The sequence below is a fragment of the Muntiacus reevesi genome, chromosome 10, assembly GCF_963930625.1.
Source record: "Muntiacus reevesi chromosome 10, mMunRee1.1, whole genome shotgun sequence".
Lineage (NCBI taxonomy): Eukaryota > Metazoa > Chordata > Mammalia > Artiodactyla > Cervidae > Muntiacus > Muntiacus reevesi.
In genome coordinates, this window is record NC_089258.1 from 35,963,397 (window position 1) to 35,985,384 (window position 21,988).

The 21,988-nt window shown below is 48.9% G+C and overlaps 1 protein-coding gene across 2 annotated transcripts in view; it reads left to right on the top strand.

The window, feature by feature from the left end:
- Positions 1-21,988, top strand: part of PAPPA (pappalysin 1) — a 257,144-nt gene that overhangs the window by 14,376 nt on the left and 220,780 nt on the right. For both annotated transcript variants that reach the window (XM_065946622.1, XM_065946623.1), the window contains exon 2: positions 18,046-19,108. In XM_065946622.1, the coding sequence (XP_065802694.1) occupies positions 18,046-19,108 (1,063 nt within the window). The remainder of the gene's footprint in view (positions 1-18,045; positions 19,109-21,988) is intronic.

Consider the following 21,988-nt stretch of genomic DNA (forward strand, 5'->3'; position numbering starts at 1 on the left):
ACAGGGGATCAGTTGTCAGGGCTGATACAGTGACAGGCAATGAACGTGGATGCTGTGGAGAATGACCGAGGACATGGATGCAGGTGGCCAAGCTGAAGCTTGCATGACAGATGAGGAGGAACAAGCCGTACGAAAAGACAAGTAGAGTTCCAGAGAGAGAGAGAGAGACAGAAGAGCTAGCGCACAGACCATGAGGCAGGACACAGAAGATTCAGCAGGTTGAAGAAGCAGATAGTCAAGCCATTTCAAGGCCTGTGTTTCTGAAGCTAAAAGGAGCCTAGGTTGTGGAATGTGGGTTTTGCTCTAGATGAACTAGACAGTTATCAGAGTTTCAACCAAGGAAGCTACAAGATCTGGTGTTTGCTTTCCAAAGATCAGTTTGACATCTATGTGGAAAATGAGTCATATGAGACCACGAGTAGAGTGTCAATTACACCATTGTCATGGTGTGAATTGACTATTGATGTTATTGCTTAGTTGATTGTTTAGTTATGATTTAATATTTTGGTGAATATCATTACCACTTATTTCCTTGCTAATATCATTACCAACTAAAATAGCTGAATAGCACTAATATTTTAAACCAGTAAGGGGAAGAGGGGTTCCTTGCACTTTGCTCCAGGAGGACTTGAGGATACTTGTCCTCAGGACATTTTCTGTAAAAATTTGAGACTGTGCACATTTTTCTGGAGAGCAGGTTGGACGTTTCCATCACTTTCTAAAAGAGGTCTGTGGCCCCCAAATGATGACTTAAATGCCTAAAAGAAGGAGACCTAAGAGGTCACTTCCTGCAGCCTGGTCCCAGCTCTCAAATCTGAACACTCTAGGAGATCTGTGAGAATGAGAATGTTGACGCTGAGTTGTCATATCAGACTGAGGAATTGCACTTTCCTTCATCTGTACCCTTGTTGGAGTAAATAGAATTGGGGACTTTTTTTCCCCTCTGAGGAGAAGTTCGTTTATTCCTTAGAAATATAATCTACAACTTTGTTTATTCAAACTCTGTTCTCTGAGTTTCTCTGAGTTTTAAACTAGGCAAGTTCACTTCCAAAGTGGCCTGAGGTGGTCCTTATCATAATTATTCACTGTGGACTTTACCCAGGAATCTGTGAATCCAAATATCCATCTACTCTTCCATCCATCCAAGCATCACCCAACATCCACCCACCTACCCTCCTCCCCACCCTCCCTTCATCCCCCCTCCATACACTGATCTTTCCACCCTTCCGTCAGTCCATGCCCTCACCAGTCTGTCCTTCCATCCATGGAGCCGATTTACCAGGCTCTCAGCTTCCCTGGTGACTCAGATGGTGAAGCATCTGCCTGCAACGTGGGAGACCTGAGTTTGATCTCTGGGTTGGGAAGATCCCCAGGAGAAGGGAATGTCTACCCACTCCAGCATTCTTGCCTGGAGAATTCCATGGGCAGAGGAGCCTGGCGGGCTGTGGTCCACGGGGCTGAAAAGAGTCAGACACAGCTGAGTGACTAACACTTTCACTGTTTTCCCTTTTCTCATGCTAGAGCTCAGACAAGGGCTGCTGCTGCTAAGTCGCTTCAGTCGTGTCCGACTCTGTGTGACCCCGTAGATGGCAGCCCACCAGGCTCCTCTGTCCCTGGGATTCTCCAGGCAAGAATACTGGAGTGGGTTGCCATTTCCTTCTCCAAAGACAAGGGTTAAGAGACTCCAATTATTATCCTCACACCACTGTGAGTCCTTGACAAAAGTCTCCTGCGAAACCTCCTTGGAACCCTCCACTTCTACTAGAGTACAGTTAGAAAATCTCACTTCAGAAGTTGAAAACTACTTTGAAAAAAAAATTCAAGTGCTCTTTCTGCTTAGTGACATAGTTTTAAGTATTCCCAGTAGCGCTCTGGAGCTGGGTCTAGATGAATGGAGGCCCCTTTATCAACTCTAATGTTTTAGATCAATAACGGCTTCTACCTTGTGTCAGCGGGTGGTGGGAACCCAGTAGAGAATGTGGAATAGAGGCAGGGCTGAGCGGGAATGGGCTGGCTGCATAGAGCGGGCAGAGAGGGGAGCTGATGGTCACTTAGCTTCTGGGGCTGTCTTTTGCCCCCAAACCTTGGTCTAGCGACTCTGAGCCTGCATGATCCGTGTGTGCGCCTGGACGCATGATGTAGGAGGAAGCGCTCGTGGCCTGAGGTTCTTTCAGTTTCTGAAGCATTTTCGACATGTACCTATCATATTCCCGCTCGCCTTGTAAAACAAGCATTTTCATTTAATACAGTGAGGTCTTTGTATTCTCAACAACAAACACATGGTCTAAGGCTCGCGGACACAACCTGCCTTTTTCTTCAACACTCTCTGCTACCCACCCCCAACCCCCACCAGACTCTGTCCGCCCTTACAAAGCCCAGCATCAGCAGAAATATCTGTTTACAAACAAGGGCTCCCAGAGAACAGTGTCAGTAGCTCAAACAATCCTCTAGAACACGCCCCCAACTCTGTCCTTGGAATCCCTGTGAACGGTGTGTGTCGCTGGCAGCTGCTTTCGTGGAAGGCATCCTGCCTTTCCATCTTTCCATCTGTCTTCGTGTCTGGCTTCCTCTGTCTTCTTCCACTTACTCATTCAAACCGTGAGGGTCCTGGACTGAAGGGGCAGTTGGATGTGGGCTTGGGATATCTGGAAAACAGAGCACCGGCAGGGAGTGGCTTGAGAACAGCGACACAGACCCACACACACCCCACTTGCCGTGTCGTCTGAAGCAGACGCTGATTGAAGGAGGATTATTCATTGAGTGGATGTAACAGTCGCATGGTGATCACGCAGCTCTAGATCATTTTTCTAGCATTAGCAGCAGCCGAAGCGATTCTTTTGTTACTCTCTCAAACTTGAGTCTACTGTAGCTCCCTATTACCTACACATGGTAAGGATAATAGCTAACATATTTAGCATGTAATATGTGCCAGACACTGTTCTGAGGATTTTGCGTGTATTAACTCTTTAATCTTCACAAGGACCCTCTGAAATAGATACTCTTATAATCCCAGTTTTCCATATTGAGAGAGCTGAGGTATGGGAAAGTTAAGTGATTTCCCGAAGGTCAAGTACTATATAGAATTAGTCCTGGAGTTCACTACATCCCACTACAAACCCTCTAGGTCAGACTAGAATTCCTTAGCATCACATTCAACTTCTTCCCCATACATTACTGTCTACCATAACATTTCCTAGTTCCTCATATCAGGGATCCTCAACCTCAGCACAGCAGAGAGATTGGAAAGGGTGATTCTCTGTTGTGGGTGTTTGTCCCAGACACTCTAGGATGTTTAGCAGCATCCTTGGCTTCTGCCCACAAGAAGCAGAAGCAGCCTCCCTTCCATAGCCGTGTTGATCAAAAATGTCTCCAGGAACATGACCACATGTTCACTGTTTGAGAACAATCATCTTACGTGGGCTCGTCTGATGAAACAATTATCTGATGTTCACAGAACACTATTCCCACCCCCTTGCTCTTTCAGGTTTTGAAACTTTTTTAGTGTATTGGGGTATAGTTGCTTTACAATGTGGTGTTAGTTTCTGCTGTATAGTAAAGTGAATCAGTGATACATGCACCCCCTCTCTTTTAAATAGTAGATTCCCTTCTATTAGGTCACCACAGAGCCCTGAGTAGAGTTCCCTGCGCTGAACAGTTGGATCTCATTAGTTATCTACTTTATACATAGGCCCTGGGTCAGGAAGATCCCCTGGAAAAGGGCATGGCAACCTTCTCCAGTATTCTTGCCTGGAGAGTCCCATGGACAGAGGAGCCTGGCGGGCCACAGTCCACGGGGTCGCAAAGAGTCGGACACGACTGAGCGACTAACGCTTTTACTTTTCACTTTATACATGTTAGTGTTTATGTCAACTCCAGTCTCCCAGTTCATCCCCCCCCCTCCCCCTTGGTATCCATAAATTCATTTTCTGCATCTGTGTCTCTGTTTCTGCTTTGCAAATAAGTTCATCTGTACCATTTCTCTAGGTTCCACGTATAAGTGATGTTATACTATTTGTTTTTCTCTTTCTGACTTACTTCACTCTGCTTGACAGTCTACAGGTTCTATCCACATCCCTGCAGATGGCATGCTTTTGCTCCTTTTATGGCTGAGTATCATTCCACTGTATATACATATATACCACATCTTCTTTATCCACTCCTTTGTTAACGGACATTTAGGTTGCTTCCATGCTCTGGCTATTGTAAATAGTGCTGCAATTAACATGTGGATGCGTGGATCTTTTCTGATTAGGTTTTTTCCCAGGTATCTGCCCAGGAGTGGGACCGCAGGGTTGTATGGTAGTTCTATTTTTAGTTTCTGAAGGAACCTCCGTTACCGTTCTCCAGGGTGGCTGCACCGATTCACATTCCCGCCAGCAGTGGAGGAGGGCTGCCTTCTCTCCACACCCTCTCTAGCATTTACTTCTTTCACATTGGGTTCCCCCTTTGACCCTGTAGGGTCCTTGGCCTCCTCCCCTCAGTCTTTTCCCTATTCCAGAGTCTTTGAGTTCCTCAACACCTTTTACGGCTAGAGAGGAAACACTAGCCTGTCTGGGTTATTGATCTGCTTGTACTTATGCTTTTTTGTTTTAAAAAAATGGTCACCTATTTCCAACTTCCTGTTTAAAATCCGCTGAAGATTCCACAGGAGCTTGAATTAAAAGCTCAGTTCATTCCATGCATTCGGCGATTATATATTGGCTGGAATTTGTTTCAGGGCCCAGGCTAAGTACTCAGAGTATGAAGTCAGAGGTGACACGACCCTGCACCTCTGGAGTTTGTGTGATGGATGATCAGAGTTCAAGAACAACTTAGAGATTGAGCTTTCCACCCTCTCCTAGCTGAGTAAATGAGGGAACCAAGACCCGGAAGGTAGATGATATTTGATCAAGGTCAGTTAGAGAGCAAGCTCAAAGCTGAGCTAGATCATTCTCCACCTAGTGGAATAAAATTTAAATTCTCAAGTCCTAGTGAACGATTAAATACCGCTTACCCACCTGGAGTTTTAAAGAGTTCTTTTGAGTTGAGTCATAATTTATTATTTGTTAGTGGATATTTAAAGAATAGAAAACTCATATCGGAAAAGTATATCAGCCCTCTTTTCAACATTTTTGCTTACATTCCATGCCTTTCATTATAACTCTTTAAGGCTGAAGGGCTCCAGATTGCCCACAGCCCTGGACAGGGTGTCCGGAGAAAGGAGTCCTGGTTCTTTCAGCTCTGTGACTCTTATCAGTAAGAGCATCATGAAATCCCTAGCTAATGATCCCTACCCTGATGGACTCTGTTTCTGAAAACCCACCAAAGAGTCCCTGTTGTCTGTGGAATAAACTTCAAGTCCCTTTGCCTGGCATTCCCCACCCTGCACATTCTAGCTATGCCATTTCCCACCAAGAGCTCCTGCAGTGCCATCAAAAGCGGATGTCTTCTCCATCTCCAGAGTCACCTTCCAGTGACCACAGCTCCTGACTGCTAGAAAGCTGGTCTGCCCAGCCTCCCATCCGCCACCCCTCCTCTCCCACCGGATTCCTTGTACAAGCTTAGTTCTCATGTCACTCGTCCAAGAAAACTTCCTGGAGCCTTCTTGTCTGAATCAAGTGTTCCCTCCACTGAGTTCTTTGGCTGATACCTCCACTAGAACTTAACTCTATTATGCTTTATTTATTTATAATTAAAAACTTCTCCTTGGTCCTCATGTAGTCAGTTTTCCCCTGACTGGCCAGCATAATTCAGAACTTAGGAACGTGAACCCTAGAGACTGATTGCCTGGGTTTGGATCCCACCTCTGTCATTTGCCAGCGAGTTACTCTGGCTTGGGCTTGTTCGAGGGTCAGTTCTCTCACCTGTAAAGTGGAGGTAACAGTGCTCGGATACCTGTGGAGGGACCCCGAGCTACTCTGCACAAGGAGCCGAGCACAGTGCCTGGCAGGCGGCGTGCACTTGGCAAACATCCAGTCCCATCGCGCCCCCTGCTTTGGAGAGTGATTCCAGATGCCCCCACCCCAGCAAAGCAGGGATCTGCCTGTCTGGCCACATCCCTTCCTTGTCTCTGGTTGCCTTCTCACTCCCCGAAAGGCTCACCCCTAGCTATGTGCGCCAGGATGAGGTGACAGCAGGCTTGCCCCAGAGGAGCTTCTGTTTCCAGAAAGGAGCCCACGCTGTCTAGGGTGTGTTTTCACATAACTTGTTGTGGGCCTCTGCCGGTTAGGAAACTCCCATCACTGGCCTCACCTGTGTGGGAATCCTCTTTATCCCCCCGAGCTCCCTGGATTGGCAGGCAGCAGGCGCTCAATGCCTCCTCCGATGCTATTCTGTAGATGAAGACCCATCTTCTTCGAGATGGACCCAAGGCCAACTCATCCATTAGCTGCAATTGACACAATGCCTGAGGTCCACAGCACTTTTAAGAGGCCCATAAAAATGGCTTTTTTTTTTAATTAGAAGAAAAAAGCTAGTATAATAATACATATATGATAATGAAGCCACCCTTCATTATATATACTTAAACATGTAATATAAAGATTATATAAATCTTTATATATATACCCTTTATGCCCTTCATATGTATAAAGATTATATACATCTTTATACCAATGCAGTCACAAAATATATATATTTAGGGAGAAAGAAAAAGCCTCCAGGGTCCATGAAAGTCATGATGCCACCCTGGATGGAAGGAATTTGCACCAGATCAATAGCACCTTCGTGGGAAATCAGGGCACACGTTCATGTCTCATCACTCCCAATTTAGAAATCTCCCTATGTTTGAAGAAAAGCCCCAGAAGCGATTTCACCACGATCTTCTTTCAGAGATGAGAAAAGGAGGCCAGAGAAAGCACGACTTGCCTCGGGTCACACAGCTTGGTCGCACAGCTCACGGCTTTCCTGACCTCTGGTTGCTCTTCTCAGTATTTTATGCAACCGGCCCAGTGCCCACCAGTGCCAGCCTCCAATTCGATGGGTAGACACTCGGGGGCCAGGAGACAGAGGGGCTTACTCACCGTCCCCAGGACGCCTGCCCTGCCTCCAAGTCAGGACTCTTACTCCAGTCCTACAAAGACGAGTCCACACCTCAGAGTCTTCCCATTGAGTTTCTTCACAAGTATTGGGCAGAAATTTCGTTTGCTCATTCTTTCGTTCACTTGCTCATTCATCTATGCAACAAGTGTTGATTGAGTACTTAGGTTCTCAGCACCCTCTTAAGGCTCTAAATGCAGAGATGTAAAGAGATGTATACTCTTCACCTTCTCAGAGCCTCATTCTCCCTATTTGTGTGAATTGTGAACGTAATGTCTTAGAGAGTTCTTGGGAGAAGTGAATGAAATAATTAAGGTCCTTTGTACACGTTAAAACTTCAAGGAGTCTTAAGAATGCTGCTTGTCTTGTTATCACCGACAGAGTGTGTAATTAACATAAGGAAGAGTAAAATGTTGAGTATATGAGAAAATAAGTATTAAGTAAAAAATAATTTCTGCTTATATTTAGCCATAGAAAACTCAAGGCATTGGCTAAGCATCTGGCTTTGGAATCAGAGAGCTGGCACCGAATCCTGTTTGTGTTGTTGTGAGTCAGATGACCTTTGCCCAGTCAGTCCAACTCTGAGTTTCAGTTTCCTTACCCATAAGCAGGGACCAAGAGAACTTACCCCGTAGAGTAGGTATGGTAATTCAGTGAGATGATACACGTAAAGGTCTTGGTCTTGTACATGCTGCTGCTGCTGCTAAGTCGCTTCAGTCGTGTCCGACTCTGTGCGACCCCATAGACGGCAGCCCACCAGGCTCCTCCATCCCTGGGATTCTCCAGGCAAGAACACTGGAGTGGGTTGCCGTTTTCTTCTCCAATGCATGAAAGTGAAAAGTGAAAGTGAAGTCGCTCAGTCATGTCCAACTCTTCGCGATCCCATGGACTGCAGCCCACCAGGCTCCTCCGTCCATGGGATTTTCCAGGCAAGAGGTCTTGTACATGGCACACCATCCATGGTGGCTTTGTTTATTTCTCAGGGGGTTCATGCAGCTTGTAGAGCCCTTAGAACAAATCAGATCCTAGAGATAATGTAAGGAGGCAGACGTGGTGATAATAGAGCTTCCTGATTGCATAGTATCAACTCTTACTGTGTCTGTGTCTCCTTAACAGAAGGACTGGCGCTAGCGTTAAGGATCGGCAGGTTTCTCAGCAGAGGGTACATCCCCGTACTTGAACATCCAGCTGGTGCCTGATACAGTGGATGCCCTGTGACTGTGTTGAAAGAATTGGTGAATGGACAGATTAATAAATCAGAAAGGACTTGAGGGTGTTGATTTAGGGAAAAGAAGAGCCAAGGATAACACAGTGAAAAGCCTCAGACATCTCTAGGGCTCCCTTGGGTAAAGCGTACTGAATAACTCTGTGGGTTCCTGCAGTCCAGATCCTGCACCATTGTGTGGAAAGGAATGGGAAGTGATTTTGGCTCACTCTGGGTGAGCCCTGGGGCTTCCCAGGTGGTGCTAGTAGTAAAGAATCCACCTGCTGATGCACGAAATGAGAGTTGGAGAAGATCCCCTGGAATGAGAAGTGGCGATCCGCTCCAGTATTCTTGCCTGGGAGATGCCGTGGACAGAGGGGCCTGGTGGGCTACAATTCGTGGGGTTGAAATGAGTCAAACACGACTGAGCATACTGGTGAGCACCGAGAAATGCCCCCAGGTGCAAAGGCCTTGATCTTCAGGGGCTCAGAAGTTGTCTGATTCTGGAGATACACAGTCACTTGTAGAGATGTACAGGCGATTCAGACGGGAGGTTGGCTGTTAAAGGTTGTTGAATGATTTTTGAGGGAACCTCCAGTCCTGACTGTGCCTGATTCTGTGAGTGTGAAGGGTGGGCTTGGGGCTGCTGTGAAGTGTGTGGGCGGCAGGGGGCTTTGTCTTGAGGGCTTTCTGAGAAGCAGTGTGATTATCTCTGAAGTTTGTGGGTCTTCAAACCATCAAAAGACCAAAGGTCAGCGCTCTTCTCTAGGGCAGCTCTGATGTCAGCACCCCTGAGTCCACCAGGGGCTGCTTCTTGCTACAATAACTTTTAAGGGTGAACAAAGGAAAACATGTAACTCTTCCTCCTCCTCTCTTCCCCTCCTCTTCATCCTCTGACTCCTCTTCCCTTCCACCCCTGCCTCCCTCTCTTTCTTCCTTATCTTCTCCCTCTCCCCCTCCCACTTCCTTTTTTAAAGCCCTTATGAACCAATTTCAATGACAGCGTGTGAAAAAGAGAGTGATGAACAGGTCTGTCTATTTCAGAGAACAGCCTCAGAACGGATAAAGTTTAACCACACAGAAGAAGGGGGGAAATGGTCCCAACTTGGAGGAAAAGGCACAGACGTTTATCATTAATACCGATTAAACGGCATAGCTAACATTTATCGTGTGCTATGCAGATGAATATTTGTATTCTCTAACTAAATCCTCAAAATGTCACTGTGCCTTAAGTACTGTTATTATCAGTTTACAGTTGAGAAAACTGTCAGGGAGGTGAAGGGATTTTGCCCAAGGCTACCAGCTAACAAGCAGCAGAGCTGGGATTCCACCAGATAAGTCTCCACAGTACAAATGCTTCAGTTCAGTTCAGTTCAGTTGCCCAGTCATGTTCAACTCTTTGCTTCCCCCTGGACTGCAGCACACCAGGCCTCCCTGTCCATCACCAACTCCTGGAGCTTCCCCAAACTCACGTCCATCGAGTCGGTGATGCCATCCAACTATCGGCAGCTCCCATGTGCCAAGTTTTGATGCGTTTATTGTCTCATTAGTTCCCCCTCCAACAAGCAGAGGTAGATCGCATCATCCCTATTTTACAGATGAGAAGACTAATTCTGCCAGAGAGATGCTCTGACTTTCCAAGTCACGTGCTCGTGCATGGCAGAGCCAGCATCTGAACGCATGTTTGCTGGTCTCTAGAACTCTGACTGTGCCATGTTCAGAGAGCCTGCTTTCATGTGAGTGAAGGAGGCAGCCTGGAGAGTCATAATCCAGAGGGAAATGCAGGTGCACCTTGAGCTCCTAAGAGCACTTTGCCATCCCCAGTGTGTTATGTAAGTCTGTGTATTAATACAGAAAATGGATTTTTAGGAACCCTTAGGCATACTCTTGTCCACCTTGTCTTGCATTCAAATGGCCTTAAATAGTTTACAAGGATATATGCATCCATTTATCTCCTTCTCTCTCTCCAAAAAAAAAAAAACCTGTGAAGTATACAGAATGAGACTGTTTAATCCCTAGAATACAAATGGGAAAACAGCCTCAGAGAGTTGAATGAGCTCATTCAAGGTCACAAGGCTAGTGTTAAAAAAAAAAAAAGAAGTGGTGAGCGGACCGATAATATCAGGGACTTTTTGGGTGATGGTTCCCAGCAGGGAAAAAGAACACAGGCAGGGAGCAGACACAGGCGCCACCGTGGATGCTGGTCACGCCGCTCTGCCTAGACCTGCAAAGGAAAATCTGGCCCCACCCACGGGGCCAACAGAGGAGATGCCCGAGCTAATCTTGACCTTGTAAATTGCTCCAAAAGGTCACTCTTGATACCCCAGCCTCTCACACCCGGAGGGAGGGACAATCAGAACTCAGCATAGTGTGGAGAAGCCCCTAGCCAAGTGTGATTTCTTCCAAGCCTTCTCCCTCCACTGAGCCTAAGGAGCCATCCTTTGAGCCAAGGTATGCCGACCTGGAGGAGTGAGGATGCCGAAGTCCCTGGGGAACCTGCCTGGTGCTGCTGAGTCCTCCAGGGTCACTCTGGTGGTCCTCCCCCACCACTGAACCCAGTGCAGGGGCCATGGGTATACTTAACCCGAATCTGTCTGTTTTAATCACCCTCCTCTAGACAGATAAAAGCTTTCCATAGGATTGCTCTCTCAAGCATTTCTCTGTGGCTTTGATACCAGCCATTAAACCATGGAAGGGAAAACAAAACAAACAAACAAAAAAAAGGACCAGCTTCAACTTCTAGCTTTTAATTTTTTTTAGCCTCTTGAAAGAAACCAGATTGTTGACCTAAATTCCCCCTTTCATCCCCACATCCTCTCACCTCTGCTCGTATTCCCCTGGCTGAGGTTCCACAGCTAGTGGACATCCTGAAGTTGGAGGGCCTGAAATGGCCTTCGTTTCCCTCCTCCCCACTCCTCCATGACCTTATATCCCCTTCAGTAGGAACCGAGGCAGGGACGTCTGACAGACCTGAGGTCTCAGAGTTACAGAGGGTCTCAGATGGAAGGGACCTCTGTGGCCATGTGATACAACCCTCCTATTTCATAGGGGAGGATTTGAGGATGCCCGTGGTAGGGGGAACTGCCCACCCATTGACCTACAGCAGCAAAGTGGCAGAGCTGGGGCAAAAGAACCTTGACTGTGGGCTAAGAGATTTTTCCCCCTGGAGGAGAGCACCCTAGAAGACAGCTCTGGCTTTAGAGTCAACCGAAGTGGGATTCCTCCACTCTCTAGCTGGGATCCTTGGAGGGAAGTCAGTTAGCTTCTCTGCACCTGTCCCTTCTCTGTCAAGGAATATCAGTCAAGCCCACTCCACTGGGTTCTTATGAGCATGGAAGGGGATGTCTGTGCTTAACTAGGAGACCGCTACGTTGCCCGTTATTATTATCATTACAGTTGTCCCTTGGTATCCGCAGGGCATTTGTTCCCAGACCCACCGCAGTTACTGAAAGCTGTGGATGCTCAAGTCCCTTGTATTCAGTGGCATAGAATTTGCATTGGTCTACACACTTCCTCCTGTGTACTTTACATCAGCGCTAGGCTACTTAAAATGTCTTATGCAATGTAAACGCCAGTGCATGTCAAGGTCCCCCTAGCGGAGGTCTGGCTCATCTGTAGGGGAACTGAATTTGAAATCAGGAGTCTTGAATTCTACTCCTTCCCCCCACTCAGTGCTGTGTGACCTTGGGCAGGTTGACCTCACCCCTCTGAGTCTGCCTTCTCATCTGTAAACAGCACCTATTACACGAGGTTGCTTGTGAGGGTAATAGGAGACATCCTGGCCCAGAAGCAGCTATGCACATGCTCAATACCCAGCAGGGGCTCCAGCTGGAATGCAGGCATCTCTTTCCTGGGAGGAGCCTTTCCTGTGAGGTGGCCACACCACCCACTTTCATATCCTCGTAGTACTCCATGCCCTGTCCACAGTAGGAGTTAAGCTGAGACCACGTGTTGTAACCAAGAAGGGTACTGAATTGAGTACAAAGCAGCAAGCAATTTTAAGAAACTTCAGGGGGAGAGCTTTAAAAAACTTGTTGAATGATGATATTATAGTTTGCTAGGGTTACCATAGCAAAGCACCATGACTTGCTGGCTTAAACACAGAGATCTATTTTCTCACAGCCCTAGAGACGAGGAGTCTGGGATCAAAGCGTCTGCGGGGTTGGATTTTCCGAGTCCTCTGCTCTTGGCCCGTATAGGACACCTTTTCCATCCTATGTCTTCATGGTGTCTTCCCCTCGTAACTGCATCTCTTCCCCTTAGGACAACCATCATGATGGATTAGGGGCCACCCTAATAATCTCACCATAGCTTAATTATCTCTTTAAAGAGCTATCTGTAGATAAGTTCACGTTCTGAGGGATGAGGGCCTAGACTTCCACCTAGGAGTTTTTTGAGGGGAACACATTTCAGCCCATGGCAGATGGAAGGGAAAATGGGAGGCAGTCAAGAGCAGGACAGCATCCTTGAAGAAAAGATGAAGAACATTGCAATATAGAGCCTGGACATACGCAAAGCGGAGTCAGAAACCCATAGGCCAGGAGGCTAGCAATGGGGGTTCAGACGCTGAAGGACAAAGCAGAGAGGCGCCCCAAACTCCAGACGGACAGTCAGGCCCCGGGCAAGACTCTGGTCCCAGTGAAGCAAGGCAAGTCAGGTAGAACCGGTGAAAAGCTAGTCATAAAGAAGCCGTGATTCTTCGTCCAGTTTTGAGGCCCCAGGCAGGAGAATGACGTGCAAAGCAGCCTGTTGGCAGTTCAACTCCACTTGCTTGTGTTGGGCTGCTGGACTTACAGAAATGTTTCTGGAGGGGGTGGGGCATGCCTTCAGACAGCCCAGGATAACGGGTGTGGCACGTGGCACTTGGTGCAGTGATGTGATGTAGAAGTTGGGTCTGGGACTCCTATGGACATGCATTCTAAGCTGTGTTGCTTTGGACAGGCCACTACCTTTCTGAGCCTCTGTTTTCTCTGCAGAATGGGCTGTGTTGGTGGTTTTGCTGTGAAGATTAAGTGAGAGGATTCAAGCAAAGCACGTGGCGCTTAGTAAGCGCTAAACAGTGTGATTATATTAATAATATAATGGTGCTCTTATAAGGCACAGAGCGATAGAGGTGTCCCCCACTTCCCTTCTCTTGCCTTCCTTGTTTCCTCCCTCCCTTCCTTTATTTTATGCTCCTAATGACAGACTCTCTGCAGCACCTGCAAGGTACCAGATGCTGTGTTGGATGTTGGGCATTTAGAAGTGAACCAGATAGAGATATACTCAGGAAGCAGACACTGAATGCGTAATTACCAAACAGATGTCTTTTAGGACAGGGAGGAGTACGATGAATGGGTGGGAGGAAGATCCGTCTATACCTGGGCTGGAGTGGCGTGGTCACACGACACTGCCCTGGGGCCGTGACCGTGCAGGGATCCTGAGAGTGATCCTGACCCCAAAGCCCAGACAGATCTCCCGGTGTGGCCCGGGTGAAGGTTTTGGGAAACTCCCTACAAGCCCTTCTGCGTTTGAACTTGCCCCCATTGTGCATGCCCTCTATCTCTGGCGTGAGATGAGACCAGGAAAAAAAAAGGAGAGAGACAATAAAAATAAATAAACCTCGAGCTTCTGCTGGGATATGTAGCCCTTTCACAGCAAATCTGGGCTGCCAGAAGACAGGGACACATCAGAGAGACTAGGGTTCACGTGTCTGATGCTGGTCATGAGTCCCAGGGCAGCCTCCTTCCTGGGCCTCCACTTCATCCATGCAGGTGCCCCGGACGTGTCATTGGCTGGTGAATGAACGGGCTCTGGCACTTTCATTTCCTGCTTCCACGTGCTTATAGCTTTGAGGCAGGCTTATGCTAATTAGATTTAGATGGTGTGCAGGATTGCCTGTGGCCATTCTGTGAGGATGTGTCCCCCGGGATCACCCCCTAGTACCGCTCAGATGGTGCCAGCGTTCAGACGGACTCTCACTGTTTCTTTCACCCTGTATCTTCCTGGAGAGCCGTGGGGAAGGATGGGGTGGAGGGGTCCTGGCATTCACCCATGTCCTCCAGAGAACACTGTTCCATGTCTGGTTTGGAGACACACAAAGGACGTGTCCTCTAAGCACACAAGAATTGGCAGTGGCGTGAGGCATTCGATTCAAATCAACACACATTTTTGAAGCATCTCCTCCTTACAAGGAGCCATTCTCGCAGGGAACAAAAGAGCTCTTAAACTGTAGCAGGGAGATGGTTTACTCCCAACTCCTCCTTCTCATAAAAGGGAAATAAGGCCTGGCAGCCAAAGAGGCAGTGTGACTTGTCCCCGGCAGGGTCATGCAGCAGCACGAGAGCCCAGACCTCTGGCCCCAGGTCCCCAGTTCCAGGCTGGTGAAACAGCGGTGTCGCCCATCCAGCCCTCTGAAATCCGACTGCTGTTGATTACTTCATTTTTGCACAGAAATAAATCCCATTCACCACTACAACCCACCCCCCGCCCCATCGCTATTGAAGCTCAGTGATTTCCTTTCACCACTAACACCCCAGGTAAATATTTCCCTCCGAACTGCTGAAGCCCCTGCTTCAAGCTTCTGGTTCCCCTTAGCGTGTTTCCTCTTGGTTCCACTGAAAACCCTCCCTTTGCCCTTCCTCTCTGCCTCCTGGGGCTGGTCCTCCGCTCCACGTCGCAGAGGCTAGCCTTTCTCCTTGATTCCCTCTTTTCTCTCGACTACAAACAGAGGTGACCGAGGCCCGTGTACCCCAGTCCCGGGAAGGTCCTGACCTGAGGGCGCCCTACAGGCGTGTAAACATTTTACCTTGCTACCCCAGCCAGCTGCTTTCCAAAGGCAACAGGAAAGCCAGGCCTGAGAGCCCCTGGCCAAATAAAAACCTGCAGAGAGAGGAGAAAAAGAGAGAGGGAGAAAGGATCCTGTGTCAGATGTGAATTTTCTCATTAGAAGAATTTTCTGTTGAAGGGGGAGGGGTTAGCCAGGAGATGAAGAGAAGGTGAGCAGAGAGGTGGGATGTGATGAGGGCAGGGATTGGGGGGGTGGGGGGAAGGTCAGGGGGCAGAGGGTGAAGTCCAGAAGCCTGTTCTCTCATACTTCCTGTAGCTAAGACCTAGGGAAGCTCATTCCAAATGTGGAGTCAGAGTTTTGGCCTTGGAGAGGTCAGTGGGGAGGTGGCTTTTAACATGCAAGTCTCATAACAGTAGCAAAGCCAAGGGGTGGGGTGGGGTGGGTTATGATTTCTGAGTAGAGTTTGCCAGTAAATTTGAGGAGGACTTGTGCTTTTTTTGAGCCCTCATCCTACCAGCTCTTGATACATCGGTCACATTGTCTTTAGGGTGCCCACTCTCTCTGCTGTTGCTGTATTTTGTTTTTCGTCCTTTCCCCCTTTTCATCCTTGACAACACTCTGAGACCCTCTAGAGTCATTTTAACAATGTACTCCCATCTGGACAACCACGGTGTGCCAAGGATGGTATAGCCACTATGTCTTTTAAGCATGATAGCGTGTGTGAAGAGAGATACAGAGGAGGGAGTCGAGATCCACAGAGGTGAAGTGATTTGCCCCGGAGGTACCGCCAATCATTGTTGTCATCAGAATTACCCTGAGTCCAAAGGTCCTGCTCTTTATGTCCGGCCAAGAACACACTCTGTCTTCTGATTCTCCCTGTCCTTTATCCAGGGAGACATAGATTCGTGCCTCTGATTCTGTCTCACCTTTTCTCTTCTCCCACTCTGTTCGGAATCATGCATGTGCGCATCCGTGGGACACTTGCTGAGTACCTGCTGAGTACAACCCATGGTGCGAGATGCTGGGCAGGGCAGAGATGACCCAGACCGAGTCGTCATTCTTGAGAAGCATCCTGTCTGGGGGAGACTCCAAAACCAGACAGTAAATGTCCAGTTTCCTAAAAGTACAGAGAATTCAGAGGAGAGAGTGATTATTCCTCACAGGACCATTAGGGAAAGCTTCCTGGGAGAGGTGGTTTCTGCTTTAGCCACTGGGAAACCTGGGATCACAGAAAATCCCCCCGTGGACCAGGCATATGAGGGAAACCTCATTCATTCCCCTCCTTTGCTGGGGAGAGAACCAAGACCCACCAATACTTGGTGCTTCATCAAGGCCTGAGAGTAGGTTGATATTGTAGGAGACCCTGGCCATCACTTGAAAGGTGGTAGAACAGGAAATGGTGATAGGGGAGATGTAGGCGGACTTGGAAGCTTGGCCAAAACTACCATCCACGTCAGCTGCTAACAGATTTACACAAAACCAAAGGCCCCAGTACCCACAAAGAAGTACAAACTGTGTGGGCCTTCTCTATTGATTTTGCTAGAAGCTCTCTGTGCTCATTTGATGGGTGCTAATGGCAGAGGTACACTCAAAGTTATGGTGACCGCAACAATTCTCCAGCTGAAAGTAGGGGCCGTCCTCCTAAGTGAGCATCTTTTATTCATTCTCCTATCCCTCCCTTTCTCCTCCCACCTAGCCTCATGTATCGTCGAACACTTAGAATATATTCTTAATTAGGAAGTCCTCTTCCCCGTCCAACTTTCTGTCTGTGCCAAGGACACTGGGTATATTCCATAAAAGCTGGGAACAGGAGTTGATGAGAGTAAAGATAATTGATCCAGAGAGAATCTACTTAGTGACTTCCTGGTGTTTCCAGGCTAAGTCTAGAGATGTCTGCCTTGGAACTTTCTCAAACAGTCAACTGAAATTTGGGACAACCCAGGTAGGTGGTTTTATGCAGAGGGAACCCTGATGACACTGATGGGGGAGAGGGAGGTAAAGTTAGTACCTAGGACGGTGATTGTAGGGTCTGATGGATCTAGGATCTAGTTACCAACCAGTTGACCTTAAACCATCCATCTCTGCCTCCTTAAATTTCTGTTTCCTCCTCTGTTAACTTAATATCATCACCTTGAGGGTGCTAAATGGGTTAAATGAATTAATGCATATGCAGACCATCACACAATGCCTCACTTGTGACAGAGGCTTGGTTTTACTTAATGATGGAGTCCCCAACATCTTTTTATGCTAAGAGGATGCCTTTTACTTTTGAAAATATTAGCACTGATGTTAGAGAAAAGCAGGTTTGAATTGGGTCTCAGGAAATTTGTCAGTGACTGGGTAACCTAACAAATACCTTCCACTTCCTGGGTCTCAACTCTCTTAACTTTCAAGTGAAGGAGTTGGGATTGGTGATGTTTAAAAACCTTTCCAGCTCAGATAGTAAGTATGCCTGCCTTTCTTTGGGGGTGAATGTCAGAACTAGTCAGGTCACTGATCACTGATAAGTGCTTGTGGCTTATACACTCCTAAGTTATGCTGACTGTAGTCGGAGCTGCGAAATGAGCACCTTCTACTGATCATTTTCTCTCTCTGACTCTTCTCTTACCTCTCCCTGTCAGCACACATGTCATTCTACACCCAAAACACACTTTTAATTAAAAAGTCCTCTTCCCCATCCAACGGTTTTGCAAAATCAAAAGATTTTCAGATTTTAATTATTGGTAGTATTACTGTTGTTTTCTTTAGCTCACATATGTATTCTGCAAACAGATGTCATTTTTTGTGTGCCCCATACTCAGAACCAATCAAAGTGAAACCACATGGGTTAAAGTTGTGGTCAGAGCCTCCCAAAGCCACCTCATCCATGTTCTCCCTTCCTCTTCCCTCACCTTGCCGTCGGGGTGGTCTGGGGGCTCACCAGGAGGCCACTGAGCGCGGTTTGTAAACTTCCTCTTCTAGGACATCCTGATAGGAATTTTATCAGAAAGAAAGAACTTCCCCCTTCCTTCCTCCACCCTTTATTTATTCATCTTTTTCTTTTGGGGCTACATAGGGCTCTATGACAAATGTTCTTATGCCTCACGTGACCGAGGATGGGTCGTGGGCATTCACACCGTCAGTGACCAAGGCAGCAGAGACCCACGCTACTTTTTCTCCTTGAAGACAGACCGGGCCCGGCAAGTGACCACCATCAATGCCCACCGCAGCTACCTCCCAGGCCAGTGGGTGTACCTGGCTGCCACCTACGACGGGCGGCAGATGAAGCTCTACATGAACGGTGCCCAGGTGGCCACCTCGGGGGAGCAGGTGGGCGGGATCTTCAGCCCCCTGACCCAGAAGTGTAAAGTGCTCATGCTGGGAGGCAGCGCCCTGAACCACAACTACCGGGGCTACGTGGAGCGCTTCAGCCTGTGGAAGGTGGCCAGGACGCAGCGCGAGATCGTGCTGGACATGGGGAGCCGCGGCCCCCAGGGCCCTCTACCTCAGCTGCTCCTGCAGGAGAACTGGGACAATGTGAAGCGGGCCTGGTCCCCCATGAAGGACGGCAGCAGCCCCCACGTGGAGGTCAGCGGCGCCCCCGGCTTCCTGCTGGACACCAGCCTGGAGCCGCCGATGTGCGGGCAGACGCTCTGCGACAGCCCCCAGGTCATCGCCAACTACAACCAGCTGCCGCGGCTCCGCCGGCCCAAGGTGGTGCGCTACCGCGTGGTCAACCTCCACGACGACGGCCGGGAGAACCCCACCGTGAGCCGGCAGCAGATCGACTTCCAGCACCGGCAGCTGGCCGAGGCCTTCAAGAACTACAACATCTCCTGGGAGCTCGAGGTGCTGGAGGTGAGCAACTCCTCGCTGCGCCGCCGCCTCATCCTGGCCAACTGCGACATCAGCAAGATCGGGGACGAGAACTGCGACCCCGAGTGCAACCACACGCTGACCGGCCACGACGGCGGGGACTGCCGCCACCTGCGCCACCCCGCCCTCGCCAAGAAGCAGGAGAACGGCGTGTGCGACATGGACTGCAACTACGAGCGCTTCAACTTCGACGGCGGGGAGTGCTGTAACCCCAACATTACCGACGTCACCAAGACCTGCTTCGAGCCCGACAACCAGTACAGGTAAGACAGCGCGCTCCTCCCCTTTTCACCCGTGGGTGTGGCTCCTAACGCCCAAGGGGCTTGCGGGAATTTCCCAGTTCGCAAGGCAGACTGGACCAGGTAGTCACAGGACTGCAGGCACGGTGGGGCTTCCCAGGTGGCTCCGTGGTGAAGAGTCCGCCTGCCAGTGCCGGAGAGGCGGGTTGGATCCCTGGGTCGAGGAGACCCCCTGGAGCAGGAAATGGCAACCCACTCCAGTATTCTTGCCTGGGAAATCCCACGGGACAGAGGAGCCTGGCAGCCTGCAGTTCATGGGGTTGCAAGGAGTCCGATACAACTTAGCGACTAAACAAATATGCAAGGTTAGTACCTTACCAAAATATTTCTGCATTGTTTCCTATGGGCTCAGAGGGAGCTCTCGAGATCCTGTCTTCTCAAAGGGCTCAGAGTCTGAAACTGGACGACCTGGGCTGGGTACTAACAGCTGCAGTTATGAAGCACTCTGCCATCCCGTGCAGTGGTCACTAGCCACATGTGACTGTTTTTAAATTAGTGAAGATGAAATGCAGTTTAAAATCCAGTTCTTGCGTTACACTAGCCACGTTTCCAGAATTTAGTAGCCACCTGGGGCTAGTGGCTACCAAACTGGATAGAGTCATATAACTGCTTCTGTGCTAGCAGAAGGGTCTGTTGGACTGTTCTGGTGGAGTTGGGATGGGCTGGGGTCAGACAGACTGCATGCTTTCTCAGTCACTATGCCATGTCTGAATCTTCGGGACCCTGTGGACTGTAGCCTGTCGGCTTCTCTGTCCATGGGATTTTCCAGGCAAGAATCCTGGGTTCAGATCTCTTCCCTGACTTTGTGACCTCTTACAAGCTGTGTCCTCATCTGTACGGTGGGAATGACAGTGGCACCTAGTTTGTGAAGTTGCTTTGAGGATCAAATGAGGGCAGGCAAAGCAAGTCTCTTCTAGGGGCTAGCAGGTGACTCCCTCTCAATAAGTGCATCTGCCGTTTCTTGAACAATGAAAGGCAGCATGTAGCATGCATAGGAGGTCAAAGAGGAACAGCTGACTTGCAGCTTGAACATTTTAGGGAAAGCTTAGGTACAGTGTGGACATCAGATTGAGTAGATTAGGTTGAGGGAGAAGAAGGATATTCAAGGCAGAGGAGCTTCACATATTGCTGAGAAGAGGGCGGAAAGGGTGAAGGGCAGATTTTTTATCTAATGCCTGACTTAGCCCCTGCGTTGCACTATAACTCTGACCAGCAACCCCCCAAAACACCCAGAGGTGGACCATAGGTGATTTGATATGGGACCCAGGGGAACTAGTTTTAAGTCAGAGAGACAGTCCACATCCACTTTCCTGACTTCCCAGATTCATGCTGAACTTTTCCATTCTGTCCAGCTCACAGGACCCTGGCCTTGCTGATGGCCTGATTGGTCGGCTCATTTGCCAACCTCTGCGGGTTTTCTGCTGACTCTTCTCTTTATGTCTCTCTCACAAGAGCAAGGGCCTCCCATGCACCGACAAAATACCTATGTGCAGAGGAATGACGATGCTGGCAAGAGAATGTCATGCCTGGCCCCAAGCCAGAGAGCACGTCAGCTCAGCCTTCTGGCACCAGGCGGGCCCCTGGACTCTCACCTTGGCTCAGAGATGGGGGCAGCCCGTGTAGGAAGAAGCCTTGGTTTGTGGCAGGTTCCTTCCAGGTCATAATGCACTTTCATTTCTGCTCTCAGTTAGGCTTTGACGGCATTTGATGAGGATGACTAGCAGGATTAGCATTTGTATTTGACTGATAGGGCTTTAGAGAGTGAAATGACTCAGTCAAGGTCCCAGATCAGGAAAGACATTTGGCTAAATCACAAATGCAAGACTTCTGAGATGAATGTGATGTATGCTGTCCTGAGCCAGACCCCAGGAGTTCCTGGGGTGCCCAGGTAGAGTGGGCATGGGAGGATGAACGAAGAACCAGGAATACTGGAAGTCACTCATCTGTTTGTCCATTTATCCATTCATTCACTCATGCAACAAATGTTTATTCAGCACCTTCCCAGTGCCAGGAGGTAAGCACCCTTATCCCTGCTTTGCGGAAGGAAATCCAGGCTTCAGAAGAAGGAAGGGACTTACCCCCAGTCGCTCAACTAAGGCAGGAAGAGCTTAGATTTGAGTCTTGCTCTGTTGACTCCAAAGCTTCCATGGAAGGGGGTATATTTAAATCCAAGGAGCAGTAAGAGGCAGAGTCAAAAAGCAGGAGTGACTGGTGAGGTAGCTTTCCTAAAGCCTTGGGAGAAAACTGCTGAGTATGATTGGGTCAGGACCAAGGGCATCTGACCTCTGTGGTTGGGGTGCAGGGGCCGCGGGGCCCCCGGTTCCAGAGAGCTGACTGTCAGCAGACAGTGCTGGCAGGTGACAGAGCCCTCCTCTTTTCTAAGTCACGGGACCACAGGTCCAGAATGTCCGTGAGCAGGCATGTGCCAGCACTGTGACCACTCACACCAGGGCCTGTGCGTTTGCTGGCTGGAAAGTCCTGTGCCCCGGGGAGCCCCACCGGGGATGTTTCACCTCCTGATGAAGCTGGGGGAGGGCACAGCATTCTGGCTGAATCGGCTCTCCTGTGTGCAGAGAGGAACCTCTGGAAGTTTGCAAAGAAATACTTGCTTTGTGACTTTTTAAAAAAGGAGGGAAGGAAGGGGGAGGAATAAATGAATGAAAAAGGGAGGAAAGGAAGAGAGAGAGAAAGCTAGGAAAGAAGGATGACACCTGTAATAGAAAATTAGATTGATGTTGTCTTGATGATTTTTAATAAAGAGGTGAAGTTGTTTCACACACAAGGTATGCTCCTGCATTGCCTGCCTCCCTCCCTCCCTCCCTCCCTCTCTCTCTCTCTCAATGG